The following is a 20,462-nucleotide window of genomic DNA, read 5'->3' as shown; positions in this document are numbered from 1 at the left end:
CATAGTGGCGCCCGGTGTCTTGGTCGAGCGCAGAATGTAGCGCGGAAAACAAAAGAAAATCAAAGCAAAAACTAACCATGGCACTCTTTCGATCAAATCTCCAAATTTCAAGTAAATTGTCACTAACCAAAGTAAATACATTCCCTTCGCTATTGTACTATCTTCAAATAAGCAAAAAATAATATTCATCCGTCCACAGCCAAAAGCTCTACTAAGCTTGTTCGAAACCCCGACCGCAAACTCTCGTCGCCAATTCGCGTCGAGTCACGTAAACGAGAAATTCTTTCGCTCGTGGTTCCGCAAAAATGAAGAGAAACCCTCCGACTGCCCAAAAGCCGACAACGTCTTCTGCGAAAGCTCCTGCCGAAGGCGTCTACCCGAGTGTCCGGAACACGTTTGCACCGGTGCGCTGTCCAGGTGCTCCGAAAAAGGATACGGTACAAACATCCATTTTTCGCATAGCTCGATATTTTAGACATCAGAATCTTGACCTCTTGCAAACAAAAGGCGAGCCGATAAAGCAGAAAAAGAGCAGCTTGTGGTTCAGCCTGAGGGTGAGTCCAGTCGTGATAAAGGAAAAGCCGTCAAACTGCAAGCCTCTACCGTGCGAAAAGCGTGAGAGCTTCAGAGAGTACATATTCGGCCCTGAGAAGCCTCTGCCTCACGCGAACACCTGTCGCATGGCTTACAAGTATAAGCAGATGTGCAGGTATACCTAAATTAAACGTTAATGCCTGCTTTTAAAAAATTCATCGACAACATCGGTATAATAACTCAAAAATATAACGAAAATAAAAGCGCAAACGATCCACGACTGGAGGACGCGAGGTACCAGACGACAAAGGGCGACGCGTTGCTCTTCACCTCTTCCACGAAGCCGAAGATCTGCTCCATCAAAGGGCCGCAGCCGAAAGCACCGCCGCCATACATTCCCCCGAGCGCCGTCATTTGCAAACGCATCTCCGACTCCCTTTCGGCGCTCGACTGCTTCTGCGCATGCGTTCCTCCGGAGGACGAGCCTCACTGCCACACGAATCTGTAATAACAACAACGTCATCCTTTACACTTCCCTCCGTAATGCCTTAACTCGTACTTACATATACACAGGTGTCCGGTACACTCGAAGCCGTTCAGGCTTCCTTACGAGGAGCTGCGACCACGTGACCGACGCATCAGGAAGTTCTTCACCTGCGAGGAGGGAATCGCCGGTCAGGACGTGGTTCCGCCGCCGAGACGAGAGACTTGCACCTGTCCACACTTCAAGTGTGATTCGGCTAAAGAGACTTGTGCCTTGCACGAGGCGCTGAGACTCAGAAGAGAAGAGGTGCAGAAGGTCCAGAGCGACGACGAAGAGGTTAGGAAGATGTCGAGGTGCGAGAGACTCAAGATTGTCACCGCTGCGAGGAGGAGGATGGGCACTGCGGCCTGCGATGCTGGATGCCCCTGCGGTGGTTTCTGAGAGAATCGTTGTATCGTGTATACTTTGGAAGAGTGAAATTTGATGTTTGCGTTTTTAGTAATAAGAATGTTTTTTTTTTATATTTATTAGAGAAAGTCGTAATATTATCTACTTACTTCGTAACAAAAATGATCGAATGTCTGATGGTCGATTCTTCGAAAAAAAAAAAAACCACTATACGGAACATATTTGAAAAGGAGTAAAAACCGCGCACAGTAGTCAACGCATCCGGTTGGAATTTCGGCTACACTGCGCCATCTGTGCGACATCCTTCCAAGCGAATTTGACACATGCAGCTCTGCTGCTCTATCGATAACGTAATGGCATTCGCATATACAAGTCCCTGAAGAGGTCGCTACCGTCGTCGCTCTATAATAATTAAGTTATACCAAACCACGTGATGTCGCGAGGCAAGTTCAAAGTTGAAAAATTAGTTCTAACACAATGCAATGTTAACTTTTTTAATTACAATAAAAAATGGCTTGTGCGATTGCCGAAACGCATTTCACACTTGCGTAACCTCCATCCACTGGAATAATAATTGTTCTTCGCGATTGGGAAACCAGAGCCAGCACACGTTTCGCATCCTTTTATAACAGACTTTCTTTTTTTTCCCACACTTTTCCCGATTAGTTTTTTTTTTATCAATATATATTTTTGCCAATCGCGTAATCGCCAAACAAATTTACTTATATTTAAATTTTTAGGTTAAGGCGCTTTGTTTTGGTATAACTTGGAGCACTTCACAATCCCGCCACCAGATGTGCCACTTTTGCTTTGATATGCGAATAAAGCATTGCCGCGCTCTATACTGCGCAGTTTTGAGGTTATGTCGACCTTACGTCACTCGCTCTCGAAGCAACGATCTGCCAAACGGCAGCACGCGCGCCGCGACATTACTACACTATACAATCTCCGCGCGCGCAACACTCCGCATTTTGACACTTGCGATATCCTTCCGTAATTTTGACGTAAATTCAAAGTTTACGAGCCTCGAGTGGTGAAAATTATGTCGCAGAGTTTGGCGACGCTGAGCCATCATCATCAGGGATTATACAGTAGGCCGCGAAATTCCAGTCAGCCGTACCTATTTCAGCACGAGTACGAAAGGTTTCTACTATCAACGGAAAACGTGCTCGCCGCTACTGTCAAAGGGAACCATCATGAGCAGCTCGACGACTTTCCCGACCACGAGGCCCTCGAGCATCGGGATACTTCTTCCGATTCCCAAAGCGATGAGGTTTGTATATTTTCGACGCTTTTTTTCAAAATCCGATGATTCACCGAAAATTCGCCGGGTTGGATACGTAATCTGACGTTTTTTTGTTTATTCCGCGTAGCGAGCACGCCGCGCGCCGTACGCCGTAAATATAGAACGTAGTTCTTTGTTTACGTAACACTTGTCACTTTTGTTGTTTTTTTTGCTCGTTCAATTATATTCTAGTAATGGGCCACGGGTATATATAGCCGAGAGTTCACGAGTTTGAAATTCTCGTCCGCCAGCGGAGTCGATTATGTTGCGAAAATTTGTTGCAAAAAATTTATAGCAAAAAGATTTGAAATTTTTTTGAATTTTTGTTTTCGTTTATAGCGCGATTTTTCATTATAGACTGCCGAAATAACCGAGTCACCGTATACTGATGAATTTCAAATTTGAATGCAGGTACTGGAGCAGCAAATTAATGCTCATAGGCCCCGAACAGTGGAGGACATTGAAAAATGGCTGAAGAATATCAAGCCCGTATCAAGTACAAATTACGACAAGAATGTCAATTCAAAGGCCAGCATGGAGAGGTACTTAAACGAACACTTGCCAGGGTTATTTTTTGACAAAGATTTTGGGATTGCGGAGAATAATTTAATGAATAATAATTTAACTATAAACTTTGATGCTATCTTCAACGATATACAAGATGACGAACTTATCTCCACACAAGATAAGGACGATGTGTTCATGCTTCCAGACTTGCAATTAGATAACTTAGATCAATTAGCATACTGCACGGATGATATGATTCTAACGAGTGATATCCTAGCTAGCCCATGCGACCAACCACCGTGTACAAATATAAATGTTAATACTAAAGACTTCTTTATAAGACTACAAGAAACTATTAATGTAATAAGCGGTAATAATAATATTTTTACTCAGGAACTAGGTGACAATAATTTACATAACAATGTTATGACGTTTGCAAATTATTTGGAGGAAGATTCGAGTAATAATTCTCTAACAGCGAGTACAGTAAACTCGTACCAAGTTAAAGCGTCTTGCAACAAATCCAACATAGATGATACCAGTGACTGCTCGAATTTAGAAAGTAATGAAGATTCATACACCATAAAATCTAATAGCTCAACACTGCAAGCGGCTGATCCAACAAGACCAACAAAATTATATATAAAATTAAAGAAGGTGAATAGCAGTGTAGCAGACAAAAATTCAACTCAGCAAAAGAATCAAATAGTAGATAAAGTATTTACTCGCTCTAGAAAGAAAGACTTATCAGTTGACGATAGCTTAGTGGGCAAAGAATCTGAGAACAGCAAAAGTCTTAAAGATAGATTAAGAAAAAAGTCAAGCACTTATAATTCTCAGGAAAGCAAGCGAGATGATAATTTGAGAATCAGACTATACTCAAGTTACAGTCAACAAGATCAAGTCATTTTGAAAGCACTGAAAGAAGTAGGCATCACAGATGCTAAGTTGCAGCATTTCCGATCAGAAGATAACTCAACAATCTGGAAGTGCCATCAAGATAATTGTCATCGTATTTTCGATAAAATATGTAGACTCAGAAGTCATCTGCTAACTCACTTTGGCATCAAACCATTCAAGGTAATTATACTGCGTATAAATGAAATCCAAGCCTCAATTACACCGCTGAATTGAGAATTAAATTTATTTATTTTTCCAGTGCGACTACAATGGCTGCTCTTGGGCGTTCTATTCCAACGACAAACTCCTTCGTCACAAGGAGTTACGCCACTTGAAGAACAAGAATTACGCGTGTTCTCAGCCCGGCTGCGGACGCAAATTTGCGACACATCAAAATCTAGCGGTGCACGAAGATTTACATGCGGGTCTAGGCATAGCCTGCCACGTGCAGGAGTGCTCTGCCAAGTTCCAGTCGAAGAAATGTCTGGACGCACACATTAAGACGCACCGCGAGTATTTACCTCCTTACATATGCAGTTACGAAAGCTGCGGCAAGCGCTTTTACAACAACAGCGCCTTGATGTCGCATCAGCGCTGCCACAGCTACACGGACATGGACGTCACTTGCTCCTGGCCAGGCTGCGGTAAAACTTTCGATCAACCGTCTCGACTAAAGGTCCACATGCGTTCGCACACCGGCCAGAAGCCTTACGCCTGTACCTACAGGGGCTGCAAGTGGGCCTTCTCAACGGCCAGCAAATTGAGTCGTCACCAAAAGAAACATAGCAACAATCGTAAATTCGTTTGCGACATTGGAGACTGCAGAAAGTCATATCAGCGGCTGGATCATTTGAGGGATCACAAGCTCAAGCACACAGAAGAGAGATTATTTATTTGCGGCTACTGCGACGCTGCATTCTCTCTCAAGAATGGACTTTACGCTCATATTAAGAAGCACTCGAAAACGGATTTTGTTAGTAAAGGCCATAACAAAGCAAAGAAAAATAAGACTGTTGAGAAAAAGAACACGAGGAAGAAGGAAGCTTACTGTTCTAGAGTACTACCCGTTAGAATTTCGGATAACAGATCGAAGAAAACAGCGTTAACCGATTGTGATGCGGGCAATGACCAAAGCACAACTAATCGAAACGCCGAGGATATGTATTTTTGCCCAGTTGAAACTTGCGCAAAGTGGTGCCCAACGAAATCTAGTTTAAGAATGCATTTTCAGAGGAAGCACAAGCGGCCTCTTTCCGAAATTCAAAATCGTGGCGAGACCCACCCGACCTTACCCACCTCTATGGAGACACAAGAAGTTGGACAGTCTCTCGACGGTAACGAAGATTCGGCAAGAACTGTATTTACCCACCAATATAATTCAAGCTCGAAACCCGACAGAGGAGTTGTGGAATCGAGTGCAGCAGTAGACGACGTCGTTTTAGACGTGGGCACCTTCGGTGACTGCCTTCTGCTACCGGATGAGCCGCCCTCCATGTGTTGCCAGGAGGACATTAATGTTTTAGAATACCAAACGGTACTGCTCGACGCAATTCCGACTGATAACGACATCAGCATGTGTGGCTTGGAGTAGTTGCCAATTCCTCACGTTGTCAGCACTGAAAAGAATCGAACTGAAATCCACAAGTATTTTTAAAAGAGGGCCGCATGTACTGAAATTCGATATATTTATATATCTCTTTAAGGAGACTATGCCGTATTTTTTCTAAAAATTTATAATGTCAAAAAACGATCGCGTTGAAGAAAGGTACAATGTTCCGATATTGTTAAAAATATGTATAGTATATTTATCGCGAATCTTCCAAGAAATGTTCAGTTGAATCATAATCGTTCTAAATTCTTTGATTTTTGAAAGGATTTTTGTTTTTTGGCATTTTCATCAATCAACTCTAAATTATAGTAATATTCTTAGCGACCTACCGTTTTCAATGAAATATGCTTTTCATTGTTAGCACGAGTAGAGTTAACGAGTGAAATGTAGCGTTTAAGTTTCTTTATTTGAACTCTACTATTTAAGTCAGTTATGCATGCGTTGACGCGAGAACGTAATAATCACAATATCATTATTTCATTTGTTCGATTGCTACATCTCATTCATAATCTTCAATACTTAAATTTTTTATATTAGTTTTGTTTATTGTTAGAACTATTAAGTCTTACAACGTAGAGGATAAGTTTTTTTTTATCTTTAATCAATTACCTTTTGCTATTTTTAAAAAAAAGTTAAACTTGCTGATGATCATCACTTAAAATATGGATGTTTTTTTAATTTATGACTTTAAATAATTCACGACTATGAAATTAATCGGCGAATTGATATTGTCAAGTGGTAACTTATCGCAAGTTAGCTTTTAATGTATCATTTTGTTGATTTTGTATTGGAACCTTTAGGTTTAGATCCAGAGTTGATTGAGTCTGGTTGACTATAAACGAGTTCAAAATATGTTAATTGATGCTGTTAGGCTATAGAAATTTCTAGGCATAAACTTTGCGTTGGAAAAAACTTCCAAATCCTTTTTGAAAGAAATTCATAATCCGCCATACAACTAGCTTTAGAGAAATCGCGCTTAAGACGAAATCTGTGATGAACTTGAACCCAGCCTACAATTACACAATGTAATCCAGTTTGCTATTGGTTTGAATCGTTATTTTATTAATAAAAACGTTGATATTTTTCAAAATGACAGTTTCTTATTATTCTCATAACAATATTTATTCCACGCGATACAAAAAATCGTTCCTTAAAGTCTATATGACATTCTTTGGAATAGTATACAGGAAGGGAATGTACACATGCATTATACTTAAAATTAATAGTGATTTCTAAAAATCTGCAATCCAGCACTGAGTATAACTAATAACTAGGGTGTACTACAATCTAAGAGGACTCATTCTTAAATTGATCAATTCATGTTTTAATTAAAAAAAAAATCATCTTTTCCGGGAAAAGTCATCCATGCTTTACAATACTCGATACAGATTTTTTCGGAGATAAAGCAGCCACGATGAAGAAGAAAATTTCTCTACGTAAGTTATTATCTACGTCACCGTTTTCATTTCATAATACTGCAAAATTGCGCTCACTACAGTCCTGACGTAGATTTTTACAATAATAGTCGTGGATGGAAAAATTCCTCGCGAATTTCTCCCGTGTGTCACATGTTTATCACGTTTCATAAACGTAATTTGCTACAACTTTCGCAATCTTTCGACCAAGATTCAGAAGACGTATAAGTATTATCTAAGAATGGCATTTGTATAACATCTATATGATATGCGAAGATTCAATCGTAATCTTCCGCGTTTTTTTCTCGAAACTCAATGTTGGCATACAACAATTTCAATTGGTATGTTATGATTTGTAAATAGAAAAACACATTTCTAAATTGTTTACGAGCAGAGAGTAAAAAAACGTCGACTTACAAATCTAACACTCGACTCTACGAGCGAACTTAATAAAAATGGCAAATATCGCAGTTGTTTCGTTATCGGATGTGTATATGCGTCTAGAGTGAGAATATACCTATACAGTATAGATGTAGTTCAAAAAGACGTTTATAGAAAATTAATAAAAACGTCATTCGCTACGGACGCACGTCAGCATCATCGTGTTGTACAGACGTCAAGTAATAATTTCAATCGCGTAGTTTCGAACAACAACAACAACAACAGCAGCAGCAAGAGAGAGATGGAGTACAGCGACGTCTGTTATTGTACACAAACAGTCATCACATCATCATCATCACTGAGATCTCTAATCGGGTCAGACGTAGGAAGACTCGTTTTTCCTCCTCTCAGCCTCCTCCTTGCAGCCGTTTTGCGTCGCGCTGACGATCAGCCTTCGCCGTCGCTCGTAGGCTCGATCTCTAAACCTAGCTATGAAGTACAGTAGGCAGTGCGTTATAGCTAGGAAAACCAGTCCACCGGCGCAAACGAGAATCGTCCTTTCCGGTTTCTCCCAGTCGAGGATGTTGTAGATTTTGTGCTGACCACGCTTGTCCAGTCCACCAGCCGCGTAGTACACCAGACTGAAGAGCACGTACAGACTGACCATCAGAGGGCACCACCAGAAGCAGCGGAGTTCGAAGGGGACACCCGTGACGCACAGGTCCAGCAGCATGAGAAGACTGTTGCTCACGTGAATGAGGATGTTGAGTGGGTCGACATGGTGGATCTTGGGGTCGTGAACGAGACCCCAGTAAGTCACCGTCACTCCAAGGGCCAGACTCGAGGTGACGATGTACAGGAACCAGTAGATCTTCTCGAGCTTGCCGTACTCGAGAGTGGACGGATCGAAGTCGACGCAGCGTCGCTGCTGACGCCAACGACGCGTCACCAGACAGACGCCGAGCAGCGATTGGCTGAGGCCAAGGGCCAAGTCCCAGTTGGTCAGGTAGATCGGCCACTTCTCCCAAATGCCCAAGGGCTGCGCGCTGCCGACTTCGAAAAAGGAAAATAACACCACCAGCAGCCAGCAGCTGAAGATCAGCCAGCGGTAGATCAGGTACCAGAGCTTCAGCTGATCCTGGCACTTGGGCTCGGAGAAGCAGCGGCCGTGAGGCGGCTCGAATTTCGCCTGGAACCACTTGCGCGCGAGCTCGCGACACCACAGCTTCTTCACCATTGCTCGGCGACCTGCACAGAAATACGGTGGAAATTAGACGTTTGCGAGTGTTCTAAGTATATCGCACACTTTATCGAGAGCTTATCAGTATATGTAGTCGTGATTCATCGCGATCTACGACACGAATTGTAAAAATTTATACGGGAAAACACGCAATTTCAAATAAACCCACGTCAGCGCGTATCCTCGTTTTTTTTTTTTTCTCAAAACAGAACAAACTGTACATCTACGAAATCAATCATTCGCGGCACTCGAGTATAAAAAGCGAAACAATGTACGGCTGATTAAAGCTCCGCGCGAATTCACAGCTGCGCGCGGAACAATAAAAGCCCGAATTTCCGATTCACCGATTGTCTCATGCGTCGGTCACTACACTACTCGCTGCAGCACACGTGAGAGATTTATAATTCAGCGCGCGCGCAAGAGAAAACTGTTACACACACGCGAGAGCGCGAACTTTCCGGTTTTTGCATTACATAATTGTTATGTATTAAAAGAGGGAAGCGGAGATAATCCGAACGAGAGTATATTGCCACCTGGTACTCAAGACGTTGAATCAGCTCTCTCTCTCTCTCTCTCTCCTTATCGCACAGCCGAAAATCAACACCTTCGACAGTGCAAACTATACACAGTAGTATCACGAGACTCTTTATATTTTGATCGTATCGAAGCAAAGTCGTCGCGAGGACACAGACTCGGTTCGACGTACACGCACGGACAGCAGCACGTGCGTTTGGCGAATGACACGGGAGAAGCGCGCGAGACTGAGGTGAGCCGAGCTCGGCCGAGTTCTACACCCCCCCCCCTCCCTCTCCCAACCTCCTTTCGAGCGATGTATATATAGGTATACCTCGGGTTTATAGAGTCGAGAGTGGCGTGTGCGAATTCGGGGAGCTCATTGGCGGGGGGAACCTGCTGTTTTCGGTGTATGTCCTTTTTCTCGATGTTCTGGAACGATTCGAGGATTTTTTCGAATTCGCTCGGAGATTTTCAAATGATACAGAGGACGCGTTACGGAATCGCCGCGAAAAATTGTACACAAGCCTTGCGTGCGATTATTCGCGGTGTATAGCTCGTAATTACACGGATCTTTCGATGAAGATGACTCGCTTTATAAATAGACCGGACTAACTGCATAATGTGCCAAGATTGCGAAATCGGCTTTACTGAATGTAGACGGAATTTTCTGCTTTTAATCGATAACGCTTTTTTTTTTTTTTAAAAAAAGCGCTCATCGCGGTAGCGAATGGACGGACGTTTCATTAATTTTTACTTTCTCATTGAAAAATTAACGATTCGGAGTGATTATCCGCGATAAAGATTGTTCAACTAGTACCTTTTCCGTGCAATTCGCAATGTTTACATGTACGGATATACAGGATGAATTACGTAAATCATCGACAGTCGCGGAAAAGCGCTCTTGATAAACTCTTGTTATACCTTCATAAATCCATCGTAAACTACTTCCTCGGATAAGAATTAAGGTGTGTATTAAAAAAGAAATATACCTGGAAAAAATAAGCATGACTATACGTTATTATTGCTTTCGTTTCCCGAGCGCTGTGTTCCCCGTATTCTATAGAGGTGTTGACACAGCCGCTATTTACTCTTCATCGCCCTTTTCCGTGTTATTCTTCCTTTATTAAAATTGCTTCGTCGAAAGACTTGTTAGCTAAGTTCAACCTTTGGGAGTAACGCACCGTATGGGATGATTGTTGATAACGATTTTAATTATATTTGATGCGCTGGACATGTTAACGACTCTTTGTCTATCAGCTAATTATCGATGACTTTTACAATCGAGTAGTGATAGTCGATCGTGATTAAACGTCAAAGTCTGACGCGTCAAAATTGATTGATTAAAGTTTACCGTTTAATTTGATCAGTGAGAAAACAGAGTGTCACAGTAAAAAATTACTATCAAAGATTATTGATTCGGTATACAAACGTATATTGTTAGGTTTAGATTTGCCTGCGACTCATCCAGTTTGCCGCGAAAATTACGAAGTAACATTATATTGTATGAATGTTATTGAATTTGTTTATAGAACCAGTTTGAAAAAAATAAAATTCGACATAGCGTTTTTTCGTTCGATCTATGCTAATATATCTCCCACTCAGAAGCCTCACAAACATCCACAAGCTCAGCAGTTTTTTCTCACACTTACAAATAACTGCATCCAACCGAAAACATAAAAAAAACAAATCAACTCCGTCTCTATACGCGGCACAAGATAAATTACGTCATAAAAAGCTGTGAAAAGCCATCCGTAGCAGACGGCTTGTAAACACAGAGCAACGAGACGAGAATAAGATACGCATCTCTCCACCGAACCTCCAAATTATGACTCTACACGTCAACAATAGCTACTCACGCAAGCACACGTGTCCAAAGAGCACCAGAAGCAGGTTAGGCGAGGAAAATCTCCTGAAGTTTAATCTGGCCATCGTCGCGGGGAAAAAAACACTCGCTAATTTATTTTTTCCACAAACGTAAGCGTTTTTTTCCCAGAAAGTAGACTCCGCACACACGCCTTCGATGATGCGAGTTCCAGGCTGCAGACGTATACGAGATCAGCTGATCGCGCGCGTGCGCAGTAGAGCAGACGAGCGCGGGAATTTCGAATCGCGTGGGAGTGGAATTTTCGGCGCGCGCTGATGACGCTCGTGTATTAATGTAGGTGAGAAACTCGCGGGGAGTAGGAGAGAAGTGGGTGTGTACTTATATATTGGGTTATATATCGCGTGAGCCGGCTGCAGAGTGTAGCGTTGCGAAACTTAACGATGACGATCGCTCGTGCTCGATCAATTGAAGTTTATCAGGCCTTTCAGGCGCTTTTTGAGTTTATTTCTCTCTTCTATTATTATACTTCTAGGGTTTGATTTCGGTCTCAAAAATCGTAAAAACGACGGCGCTCGTACTTTCGAATTCGAATCGGATATGCGCGCGCCTCTCGACTCGGGCGCACACAAATTGTCCGTAATTGTCTCCCCGAGAGCCGGGGCAGCTCATTAAAATTTCATTCGCCGTGAGAATCAATGGAATTTCGAAGTTCTACCGGTGCATTAATATTAAGGTTTATTAATTACCCTGAAAGGACTGACGTGATTATTTTTTTTTTTTTTCTTCTAGGATTAAGCGCCGTACACATTTTTTAGGAAATAAGTCAGAGAAAAAACCGTCAAATTGTCAAATTTTCATTCAAGCTGTAACAACATAAACCGAAGCAGATTAAAAAAAGAAACAGAGAGAACAAAATCAAGTGAAGCATTTAACCCGACTGTCCCCCCGAGTCGAGAAAACGCAGCTATGCGTGCGCTATAGAGGAGCCACAGCGCAGTCAATGCGTCAAAGGTCGCGGCTGCCGCACGTCCAATACTAATTCAGAGCTAATTTATCATAATCGCGTCCTATTATTGACGTTCGCTCTCAGGTTGCGTCCAAGCGCCAGCGGTTATTAACATTTCGTACGTCAGCTGACTTTTTTCTCTTTTATCACGTGTGTTTACATTCGTCGTTTTCGTGCAAACAAGGGGTGCGGGCTCGGGGAGTTTTATCGCCGAGAGGCGAGATAATTTTGGTTAATTTCAAGGAGGCGCATGGGTATATCGACCCGATAAGAGCATTTCATCGGTTTGTACACGTAAAAAACTGTCCATCCATCAGTCGCAATACCATTAAGCCGTATCTCTACGCGGTGGCGTACGACAGCCCATCGATATTCCGGCGTAACATCGAAAAAGCGATTGACTTGCAAATACATCGCGATAAGCACGATCGATTAACGCGAAAAAGCCTCGCGTGAGATCGTCAATTATACACGTCCTCGACGAGCATCGCACACTCGATAACTCAAGACTTCACGCGACGGTTAATAAAAAGAAAAGCAAAAATACCGACGTACCGCAAAACGAACTTGCAGCTATTCGAATGTGTTCCTTAGTCCTACAGGCATCCAAGCAGCAGCTCAAATCCGAGGTGCTGGAGGACTCGTGATGATGATGCTCAGGAGTCATCGACACGCGCACACACACACACACACACTTCACCGCGAGCTTAGATACTAAGAAGCAGGAGCAGCAGCAGATCGACGCCGCGCCGGTGCTGGACTGACGGTGACCGCGTGTGCACTGCGGGTTTTTCACCGGTATACTTACTCCTTCGTCCAGTCGACCATCGCGCCATATCGATCCGCATTAGTTAGTTTCTCCCCCCCCCTACTTTTGACGCGCGGGTACACTACACTCTCCGAGTGCAGAGCTACTGCTGTATATATAGTGTTTTACGCTTGGCTTATCCGCGCTGGGATGATGGATGGATTTTGTGCGAAGCGGGAAGCTGATGAAATGTATACGGGGCTTCTTTTGTGTTCCGCTCTTGACTCGCAGCGGGATTGGTGGAAAAGGGATTTTTTTTTCATTTAAAAAAGCGCGGGAAACTCGACCGAGACGCGAAAATAAATCAGCGATTTATCGGGGCTGCGGTATAAAGTGGCTTGGGAATTTCTGACGATGATTAAACATGTGACATTAATTGACCATTATTACCCCCCATGACTCTCATTCCACCACCGTCTCTCTCTCTCTCTCTCTTATTCTCATAGACAAGCCTCACCGCCACTAATACACGCAGCTCTCGCGGAGAGAGAGAGAGAGAGAGCTGCAGCGGCGGCAAAGGCGTGTACGGCTTTTTATTTATAAACTCAAAGCGCCGCCGGCCAAAAATAATACCCTCGTCGCGTGCGAGAGAGAGAGAGAGAGAGAGAGGAAGCAGATATGATCCAGCTTCAGTCGTTGCCGGGGCTCCGGCCTAGTCTGCTCTCTATCCGTGTACTCGTACACCTTCCATAAATTTTCTTCCACTTCTTCACTTCGTTTTCACGCCGTCAGTGCCGAGAAAGACGAGCAGGGCTAGAATGCAGCAATGAGAGCCTGCTGCTGGCTTCTCGTGGCGGTTTGCTGGTTAGCCGCTGCCGCTTCGAGAGAACAATGGATCGACGTCGAGAAGGAGAGGCTTCACCAGCAAGAGGCTAAGCAGTGAGTATTTTTTCACCGCGGCGGCGTTTTTCGTGCGGTATAGGTTAAATCTCGTGCGGCGGTGGGGCAGGTTATTTCGGGATAGGCCACGCGATTTTTTCTGTCGCGCTCATCATCAACAGGTGAGGCGCGACCGGCTCTTCTATTATTGAGAGCCGGTTGCTTCTTCGAGGCACTTGTATCGTCATACGAGTGAGTCAACGTACGGTTAATGCGGATTAATCCGTAATTGAAGCAATAAAGTCTCTTATCGCATTCGCAGAGTCGACCAATGGGCCGAGAGTATCGGCAACGAGCTGTGGCGGCTGGCCCAAGCAGTGGCTCAACCCAAGGATATCCTCGACGTGAGTACTTACCTGCTAGTGAAAGTGTACATGTGATCGATTACTGATCGACTCGATGAAAAAATCTTCTCGCAGAGGTACAAGAGCAAGGGCGTCCGAGTGGTGGACAAGTCCGGCGACGAGATCATCAGGAACATAAGCGAGAACGTCGGACGCATGCTCAGTCGTAAGATGGACGCGGTCAAGTGCCTGTTCAAAGAGGCCGAGAGACTGTCCGAGGAGTACGACGGGAACTTCACGAGGATGTACTACTCGGCCAAGTACAGCAACGCGACGGTCGAAGGTAACCTCAAAACGTCCAACGTGCCCGAGAACATGCAGGACGGCGCCGATAAGATTTACCAGTACGTATGAGCATAAGTATATACTACTATGGGTGGGTTAAAACCTTGACTTGACGGTCTTCATCCTTATTGCGCAGACACATGTACCTCGAGCCGGACACTCACTTCAACAACATATCCGTCAACACGAGCTTCTCGTCGGTCCACATACCGACGAACGTCTACGACCGACTGCCTCGAGTCAACATGACCATCAGTTGGTCGAAGCGACTGGACAGAATCTTCAAGCACAACTACAAGTCCGATCCGGCTCTCATGTGGCAGTACTTTTGCTCGACCACGGGTGTGCTCAGGCAGTATCCGGCCATGCGCTGGCCCGTCAGCCTCAAGAAAGACGGTAAGGAGATCACCGACACCTACGACTGTCGTGTCCGCAGTTGGTTCATCGAAGCGTCGACCTGCAGCAAGGACATGGTCATTCTCGTGGATAACAGTGGAAGCATGACTGGCATGAGCAACGCCATCGGTATGCTCTTTGTTTCTTTTTACGTTGACGTGTGGCCAGGCGTGAAAATCGAAGCTTCGATTGATTCATTGATTCTTTCGGAACTGTGGTTTCAGGCCAAGGTCGATCGGAAAGCATTTTTTCTTTGTTTACCTACTATTCTTTTCCAGCCAAGACTACGGTGTCGACGATCATGTCGACCCTCTCGAACAACGACTTCGTCGCGGTTTTCAACTTCTCCGATTCGACGCAGCAGGTGGTCTCCTGTTTTCAGGACAAACTCGTCCAGGCGACACCGGAGAACATTCGCAGGATCAACGACGACATTCTGACGATGAAGCCCGAAGGCGTCGCTAATATCACCGAGGCTTTTCTCGCTGCCTTCACTATACTCGAAAATTACAGGAACGAGTCGCGCTGCGGCTCTGACCTGTCCTGTAATCAGATGATCATGCTCGTGACTGACGGCATAGCCTCCAACATCACCGAGGTGAACTTTTATCTCGATAATTTTTGCACTAAATAAGCTTCATCTAGTGTACGGTCGGTAAAACAGTTCGACGATAATAAGGGGAAAACAAAAAATTTCGGCCTAGGTGTTTCAAGAATACAACTGGTCGGAGAACGGGACGATACCTGTGCGCGTGTTCACTTATCTTCTCGGTCAGGAAGTGACGAAGGTGCGCGAGATTCAGTGGATGGCATGTCTGAATCGCGGCTACTACACCCACATACACACGCAAGCCGAAGTACCGGAACAGGTGCTCAAGTACATACCCGTAGTGGCGCGACCCCTCGTGCTACACGGAAAGGTACACCCAGTCGTTTGGACGCATGCCTACGTCGATATATCGGTAAGTCAGCTGTCTCTCTTTTTTTTATCATTTTTTTTTATGTTTCGACGATATCACGCGCAGGTGCGATTACGCGAAGATTCGCCTGACGCGCGATTTCCTCGTGAAAATTCATAGGTCTATGGAAATTTTGCAGTATTCGGAAGTTGCAAAGCGTTAAATGTAATTCAAAATGCAAATTATCCTTTTTATAGTTTCGATGAATTATGTACCGATCCAGCGGAGCGCAGCAGCTCTTTGGAAATGAGAAAAAAAAAATGCCTCTTATACCATCCGCCGTATAACTTATAATAACGATGGCTCGAGCAAATTGTGGTTTGACCTATTCCCACATCAAAGAACGTCTCTCTGCGTCATTTTCAAACGAATTCTTTTCTATAACTCGTTCCGAGCTGCAGCTCGAGGAATATTTTATTTTTTAAATTTTAAACACTCTACGTTGCATAAACCAAATACGTATAATACATTAACAACGTTATCCATAGACGGACGATCATTTCGCAATTCATCAAAGCCGCCGACATCAGCGCAAATTCCTTCGAATATTTGTGTCGGAATAACAGTACAAACACAGCAGCTCGTGGTCGCGCGATTATGTCACCTCGTATGCACCTATATACTTATACATCGGCGCAAAGAGTCGACGTCCGCTGGCAGACGTCGATAAGTTGGCGCGAGTGTCGAGTTTCGTTTGCGTGGGAGATGTGTCTGCCCCGGGAAATCAAGTTTGAGGTCGTCGCGAGAGATAGAGAGATATGAAGGTGGATGGAAAAGTGTGGGAGGAAATGTTCTCTATGTTATCGCCAAAAGTTGACGGATGGGATTTTCAGTCTGAGATAATTAATAATTTTTTTCTTCCATATACACATTTATCTGCAATTCAAAAACATCGATTAATGCATGTAACATTGAAATCCACGTTTCTCAACCTTTTATGCACAAAGCGCGAAGAAAACACGGCGCCAATAACGAAAGACCTGACGTTCGTTGACGATGGCGTGGACTTATCGGAAGAGGAGGTATGCAGATTGGCGATCTCGGAAGTTTTTCATTGCTTTTTTTTTTTCACGAATGCTGAACTTTTTATTTTATTACACGTCCTAACCCTGGTTAAATAACTCGTTAAATCCGATTCGAAAAGTAATCCGTTTTAATGGTGCTCCTTAATCGAAAATAATCGAATTAAAATCTATTTAATTGATTTTAATTTGATATTTCCCGGCTCAGAAGAGCACAATCACGACCTATCACTTTTCGAATCGGATTTGGCGAGTTAGTTTTTAAAAAACTGTACCGATACAGACTACGTTTCGCAATAATTCATCACAGATCGACACGGACAGATATGTATATATATATATACCCGAGTGTGATTATACGAACCTATACGATCGAACGAAACCCACAGAACGCGTTAATCCTGGTTTGCTGTTTTCTTTTCCTAGATTTAGTTACTGTGTGCCATATAATACACGTTACAGTGCGTATATCCCTTAGAGCGATTTCATTCAAGCCTCACATCCCTGTCAAAGTAGAGAATTCACTGAAAGCTTTGTTTAAGCGTGAGAGTTTTGCAAAATCGCATGACTCCTGGAACTGCAGCCAATTCAAGACTTACCGCGTGCAGATTCCAGGAATTTTCTTTTCGCCTCCTCGCTGAAAATCCGTGTAACGCAGCGTTTCTCTAGGACGAGCCCCAGCCCGACGCGGTGAACCAGCCCAAGATCACGATGTCCTGGAGGGACCGTCTGCTCACGTCCGTCAGCATACCGGTGTTCGACCGGAAGGGCAACAAGGAGAGCGAGAAACGCGCGGCTAATCTTCTCGGAGTAGTGGGCACAGATGTGCCGCTCAAGGATATTCGCAAGCTAACGTTGCCCTACATGCTCGGGGTCAACGGCTACGCTTTTATAGTGTCGAACAACGGCTACGTAGTGCTGCATCCGGCTCTGAAGCCGGAGTACAAAGGCAACCTCAAGCTCAACTACAACAGCATCGATCTGACGGAGGTGGAGATTCTGGACGACGGTAGACCACCGAGGTATGGAAAAATTTGATTTATAATTTTGACTCTATGGAATTGCATAACGGATTCGTTGCAGAGAACCAGGCGACGAGATAACGGAGATCCGAAGAGCCTTGGTGAATCACGAGTGCGGCTCGAAGAAGAACGTGCGGGTGAAGCTGCACTACGATGATTACCGACGCGTCACTCTCGAGAGTAGGGATTATTTTTACGCCGCGTTACCGCTAACGCCTTTCGGCATCGCCGTCGTTCTGCCGCAGTACGGCAGGTATTACATTAAGGTGAGTTATGATTAGATTCGATCGTCTCGTAATGGAGTCTGCGGTCGGTAAAACAGTTTGATAAATAAGCAGGTGAGCAAGGAGATCGAGAGAAACCGAAACATCAACATCTCGGAGTATTTCATGGGCGACAACTGGGGCATCCATCCCCACTGGGTCTACTGTCGCTACCACTACCTAGAGGGCCACGAGTTCGACCGTCCCGAGGACGAGCTTCGCCACTTCCTCACAGTCGTCGGCGACTTCAGCAAGAGCGAAGCCGAGCGTTTTCCCGAGCAGTACAAAGCCTACGGCGAACAGGGCCCACCTGGTGCCCAAGAAACTTGTGGTAGCGGTAACCTTGACCAACGCGACGCGGACGACAGCGAGCCGGACTGCGGCAACGGTGACCTCGACGAAGAACAGGAGGAGTACGAGGAACACCTGAACGACCACTACTGCAACAAGGAACTCATGGAGCTGCTCATCATGGACGCGAGCGCGACCAACGCCAGCTTCTTCGGCGACTTCGACATAACTTACGACAGCGACAGGAACCTCACCAGGGACTACGAGGTCTTTCTCAGGTTCATCGCTACCCAGAGCGGCCTCACCAGGTGGCAGAGGATCGTTGGCGCCGATGTGGATATGATGGAGGAGCGTATCGCCGAGTTCGTCAGCCACAAGCGAGCGCTCGACGAGCCCTGGTATAAAGGGGCTATTCTGCAGAATGTCATCGATTCGCAGAGTGTTTCGATAACTGGTGAGTCTTTTTCGTTCTTATGTATTCGATGAAATTATCCTCATTTTGGTAAAAAAAAAAAAAAAAAAAAAATGTGTATTTTTAGTGCCACCGATCAAAGAGCCAGAATCGGGCTTGAACGCAACGGTAACCATCTCCCTGGGCATCTACGCTCGGGACGATGGCAACAAGGCAGCCGTGGGCGTCGTCGGTTTCCAGATGCCCATGACAGCGCTCTACCGTCAATTCATGGACATCGTGACCAGACGCGTGAAACCTCTGCGAAGCTTGAACTGCAACAGCAGCGTCGTCGACTGCTACCTCATAGATCAAAACGGCTACATCGTCATCTCCGAGGCTCACAACCACGACGCCGGAAAGTTCTTCGGTTCTCTGGACCAAACAGCTCCCATCATGAGGAAGCTCGTCAGCGACGGGCTTTTTCACGCCGTCGACATCTACGACTATCTCGCCGTCTGCGAGAGAATCGTAAGTTGATATTTGTTCGTTTTTTTTTTTTCGAATAATCCAACACGCTCGTGCGTCTTTCAGGAAATGAAGAGTCTCGCCAGCATCATGAAAAGTCCGTTCGTTTACGTCTGGAATCTTCTGACGTGGCTGTTCGCGAGGATGATTCTCTTCACGACGCAGCTGCACGAGCTTCCGGTAATTCTCGCGCAGGAGGAAGAGGAGGTCGACTTTAAGAAGCCACCGAAACTGCACCCGACACAATTTCGCCGGCCGTGCGACATGCAAATGACTCTATACATAGTCAACGAAACCAACTTCAACAAGCCGTTCAGCAGCGGTCCCGATGACTGTTCCCTGCCCTTCTACGCCCAACGTGTAAGAATATTATGCAACTTCGATTGTTATTATTTTTATTTTTGTCAAATTAATTGAACTTTGCTATTTTCTCGCAGGTCCCCCACACGAATCTACTGCTGATAGTTGTGAAAACGGACCAGAGCACCTGCTACGACAAGATGGACGTGACGCCATACGAGATATTCCCTTACACGATAGATGGAAACGCGACCGAGTTTCCCTGTCACAAGATTCCGCTGAACAACCTGTTCAGAAGAAGACTGGAGCACTGCTTCACTCGACACGAGGACGAGGACGAGATCGAGGCTTGCGGAGGCACGAGCGCACTCGAGCTGTCCTCTCTGCTCTCCTTCTTAATTTTACTGCTGAGGAGCTTGATTAGATTTTTCTAAATTATCACTACTATATCGTATAACGCAATCATATATTTTATCATATACTTTGTATACGTGAGTTCACTTGTTTTTTTTTTCTACACATCTCTCGACTCGAGATATATCTTTTTTTGTACGAGGCGTTATTTTGTATACCGCGTATTAGTCTATTCATCTAGTCATTTCATTGTTACATGCATAAATATTTGTGTATACCTGTACACGCGCACATCAGATGTTTATATATATATATATACACACCAGCCAGTTACGTGGGATTCAAAGTTTAACGTCGTTCGATGGCATTTGTTTTACCTAAGTTATACATGTCTATACACATATTATTATCATACTACGTTAATTTATTTCTACGAGAGCAGTTTGCTACACGAATTTGTTATAACAAAATGCGAGGGACAATAAAAGTATTTATTATTGTTGAAAAATC

At 44.5% G+C, this 20,462-nt stretch overlaps 4 protein-coding genes across 8 annotated transcripts; 3 read left to right on the top strand and 1 right to left on the bottom strand.

Annotated features, from left to right (window-relative positions):
- Positions 1 to 35: 35 nt before the first annotated feature.
- LOC100680253 lies at positions 36 to 1,984 on the top strand. Its single transcript, XM_003428042.5, has 5 exons — positions 36 to 131; positions 200 to 437; positions 508 to 709; positions 799 to 1,038; positions 1,108 to 1,984. The coding sequence occupies exons 1-5, from the start codon at positions 78 to 80 to the stop codon at positions 1,457 to 1,459; spliced, it is 1,086 nt and encodes a 361-aa protein (XP_003428090.1). The 5' UTR covers positions 36 to 77; the 3' UTR covers positions 1,460 to 1,984.
- An 82-nt stretch (positions 1,985 to 2,066) lies between these two features.
- On the top strand, positions 2,067 to 6,817 carry LOC100678830 (zinc finger protein 510). The gene is made up of 3 exons (XM_031930463.2): positions 2,067 to 2,699; positions 3,123 to 4,298; positions 4,378 to 6,817. Exons 1-3 carry the CDS (start codon positions 2,469 to 2,471, stop codon positions 5,707 to 5,709), a joined length of 2,739 nt encoding a protein of 912 aa, XP_031786323.1. The 5' UTR covers positions 2,067 to 2,468; the 3' UTR covers positions 5,710 to 6,817.
- Positions 6,773 to 12,891, bottom strand: LOC100678863 (protein rolling stone). 3 transcript variants are annotated; one of them, XM_003428140.5, is made up of 2 exons: positions 11,136 to 11,325; positions 6,773 to 8,771 (listed from the first exon to the last, which is right to left on the bottom strand). In XM_003428140.5, exons 1-2 carry the CDS (start codon positions 11,206 to 11,208, stop codon positions 7,900 to 7,902), a joined length of 945 nt encoding a protein of 314 aa, XP_003428188.1. In that variant the 5' UTR covers positions 11,209 to 11,325; the 3' UTR covers positions 6,773 to 7,899. The 3 variants fall into 3 exon arrangements, with proteins under 3 accessions (XP_003428188.1, XP_032455203.1, XP_003428187.1); XM_032599312.1 differs by lacking the exon at positions 11,136 to 11,325 and adding an exon at positions 9,297 to 9,522; XM_003428139.5 differs by lacking the exon at positions 11,136 to 11,325 and adding an exon at positions 12,666 to 12,891 and having other exon boundaries at positions 6,806 to 8,771.
- Positions 12,892 to 13,533: 642 nt separating this feature from the next.
- Positions 13,534 to 20,460, top strand: LOC100122932 (voltage-dependent calcium channel subunit alpha-2/delta-3). Of its 3 annotated transcripts, none has more exons than XM_008216603.3 (13): positions 13,534 to 13,797; positions 14,060 to 14,141; positions 14,217 to 14,485; positions 14,563 to 14,951; positions 15,101 to 15,420; positions 15,527 to 15,784; positions 16,729 to 16,803; positions 17,473 to 17,825; positions 17,887 to 18,091; positions 18,164 to 18,833; positions 18,919 to 19,301; positions 19,365 to 19,658; positions 19,736 to 20,460. In XM_008216603.3, exons 1-13 carry the CDS (start codon positions 13,685 to 13,687, stop codon positions 20,030 to 20,032), a joined length of 3,708 nt encoding a protein of 1,235 aa, XP_008214825.1. In that variant the 5' UTR covers positions 13,534 to 13,684; the 3' UTR covers positions 20,033 to 20,460. The 3 variants fall into 3 exon arrangements, with proteins under 3 accessions (XP_008214825.1, XP_031786318.1, XP_031786319.1); XM_031930458.1 differs by having other exon boundaries at positions 18,161 to 18,833; XM_031930459.1 differs by lacking the exon at positions 16,729 to 16,803 and having other exon boundaries at positions 18,161 to 18,833.
- The last annotated feature ends 2 nt before the right edge of the window (positions 20,461 to 20,462 follow it).

The sequence above is a fragment of the Nasonia vitripennis genome, chromosome 4 (assembly GCF_009193385.2).
Source record: "Nasonia vitripennis strain AsymCx chromosome 4, Nvit_psr_1.1, whole genome shotgun sequence".
Classification (NCBI taxonomy): domain Eukaryota; kingdom Metazoa; phylum Arthropoda; class Insecta; order Hymenoptera; family Pteromalidae; genus Nasonia; species Nasonia vitripennis.
The sequence above is the reverse complement of the archived record's forward strand: the minus strand, read 5'-3'. Positions and strand labels throughout refer to the sequence as shown.

Coding starts and splice junctions, on each gene's coding strand:
- LOC100680253 (XM_003428042.5), top strand. CDS start 78: ATGGCACTCTTTCGATCAAATCTCCAAATTTCAAGTAAATTGTCACTA. Junction 132..199: donor GTAAATTGTCACTAACCAAA/GTAAATACATTC, acceptor ATCCGTCCACAG/CCAAAAGCTCTACTAAGCTT. Junction 438..507: donor GTGCTCCGAAAAAGGATACG/GTACAAACATCC, acceptor TGCAAACAAAAG/GCGAGCCGATAAAGCAGAAA.
- LOC100678830 (XM_031930463.2), top strand. CDS start 2,469: ATGTCGCAGAGTTTGGCGACGCTGAGCCATCATCATCAGGGATTATAC. Junction 2,700..3,122: donor CCGATTCCCAAAGCGATGAG/GTTTGTATATTT, acceptor ATTTGAATGCAG/GTACTGGAGCAGCAAATTAA. Junction 4,299..4,377: donor TTGGCATCAAACCATTCAAG/GTAATTATACTG, acceptor TTATTTTTCCAG/TGCGACTACAATGGCTGCTC.
- LOC100678863 (XM_003428139.5), bottom strand. CDS start 12,777: ATGACTCCTGAGCATCATCATCACGAGTCCTCCAGCACCTCGGATTTG. Junction 8,772..12,665: donor AGCTGCAAGTTCGTTTTGCG/GTACGTCGGTAT, acceptor ATTTCTGTGCAG/GTCGCCGAGCAATGGTGAAG.
- LOC100122932 (XM_031930458.1), top strand. CDS start 13,685: ATGAGAGCCTGCTGCTGGCTTCTCGTGGCGGTTTGCTGGTTAGCCGCT. Junction 13,798..14,059: donor CACCAGCAAGAGGCTAAGCA/GTGAGTATTTTT, acceptor TCGCATTCGCAG/AGTCGACCAATGGGCCGAGA. Junction 14,486..14,562: donor GGCGCCGATAAGATTTACCA/GTACGTATGAGC, acceptor CTTATTGCGCAG/ACACATGTACCTCGAGCCGG.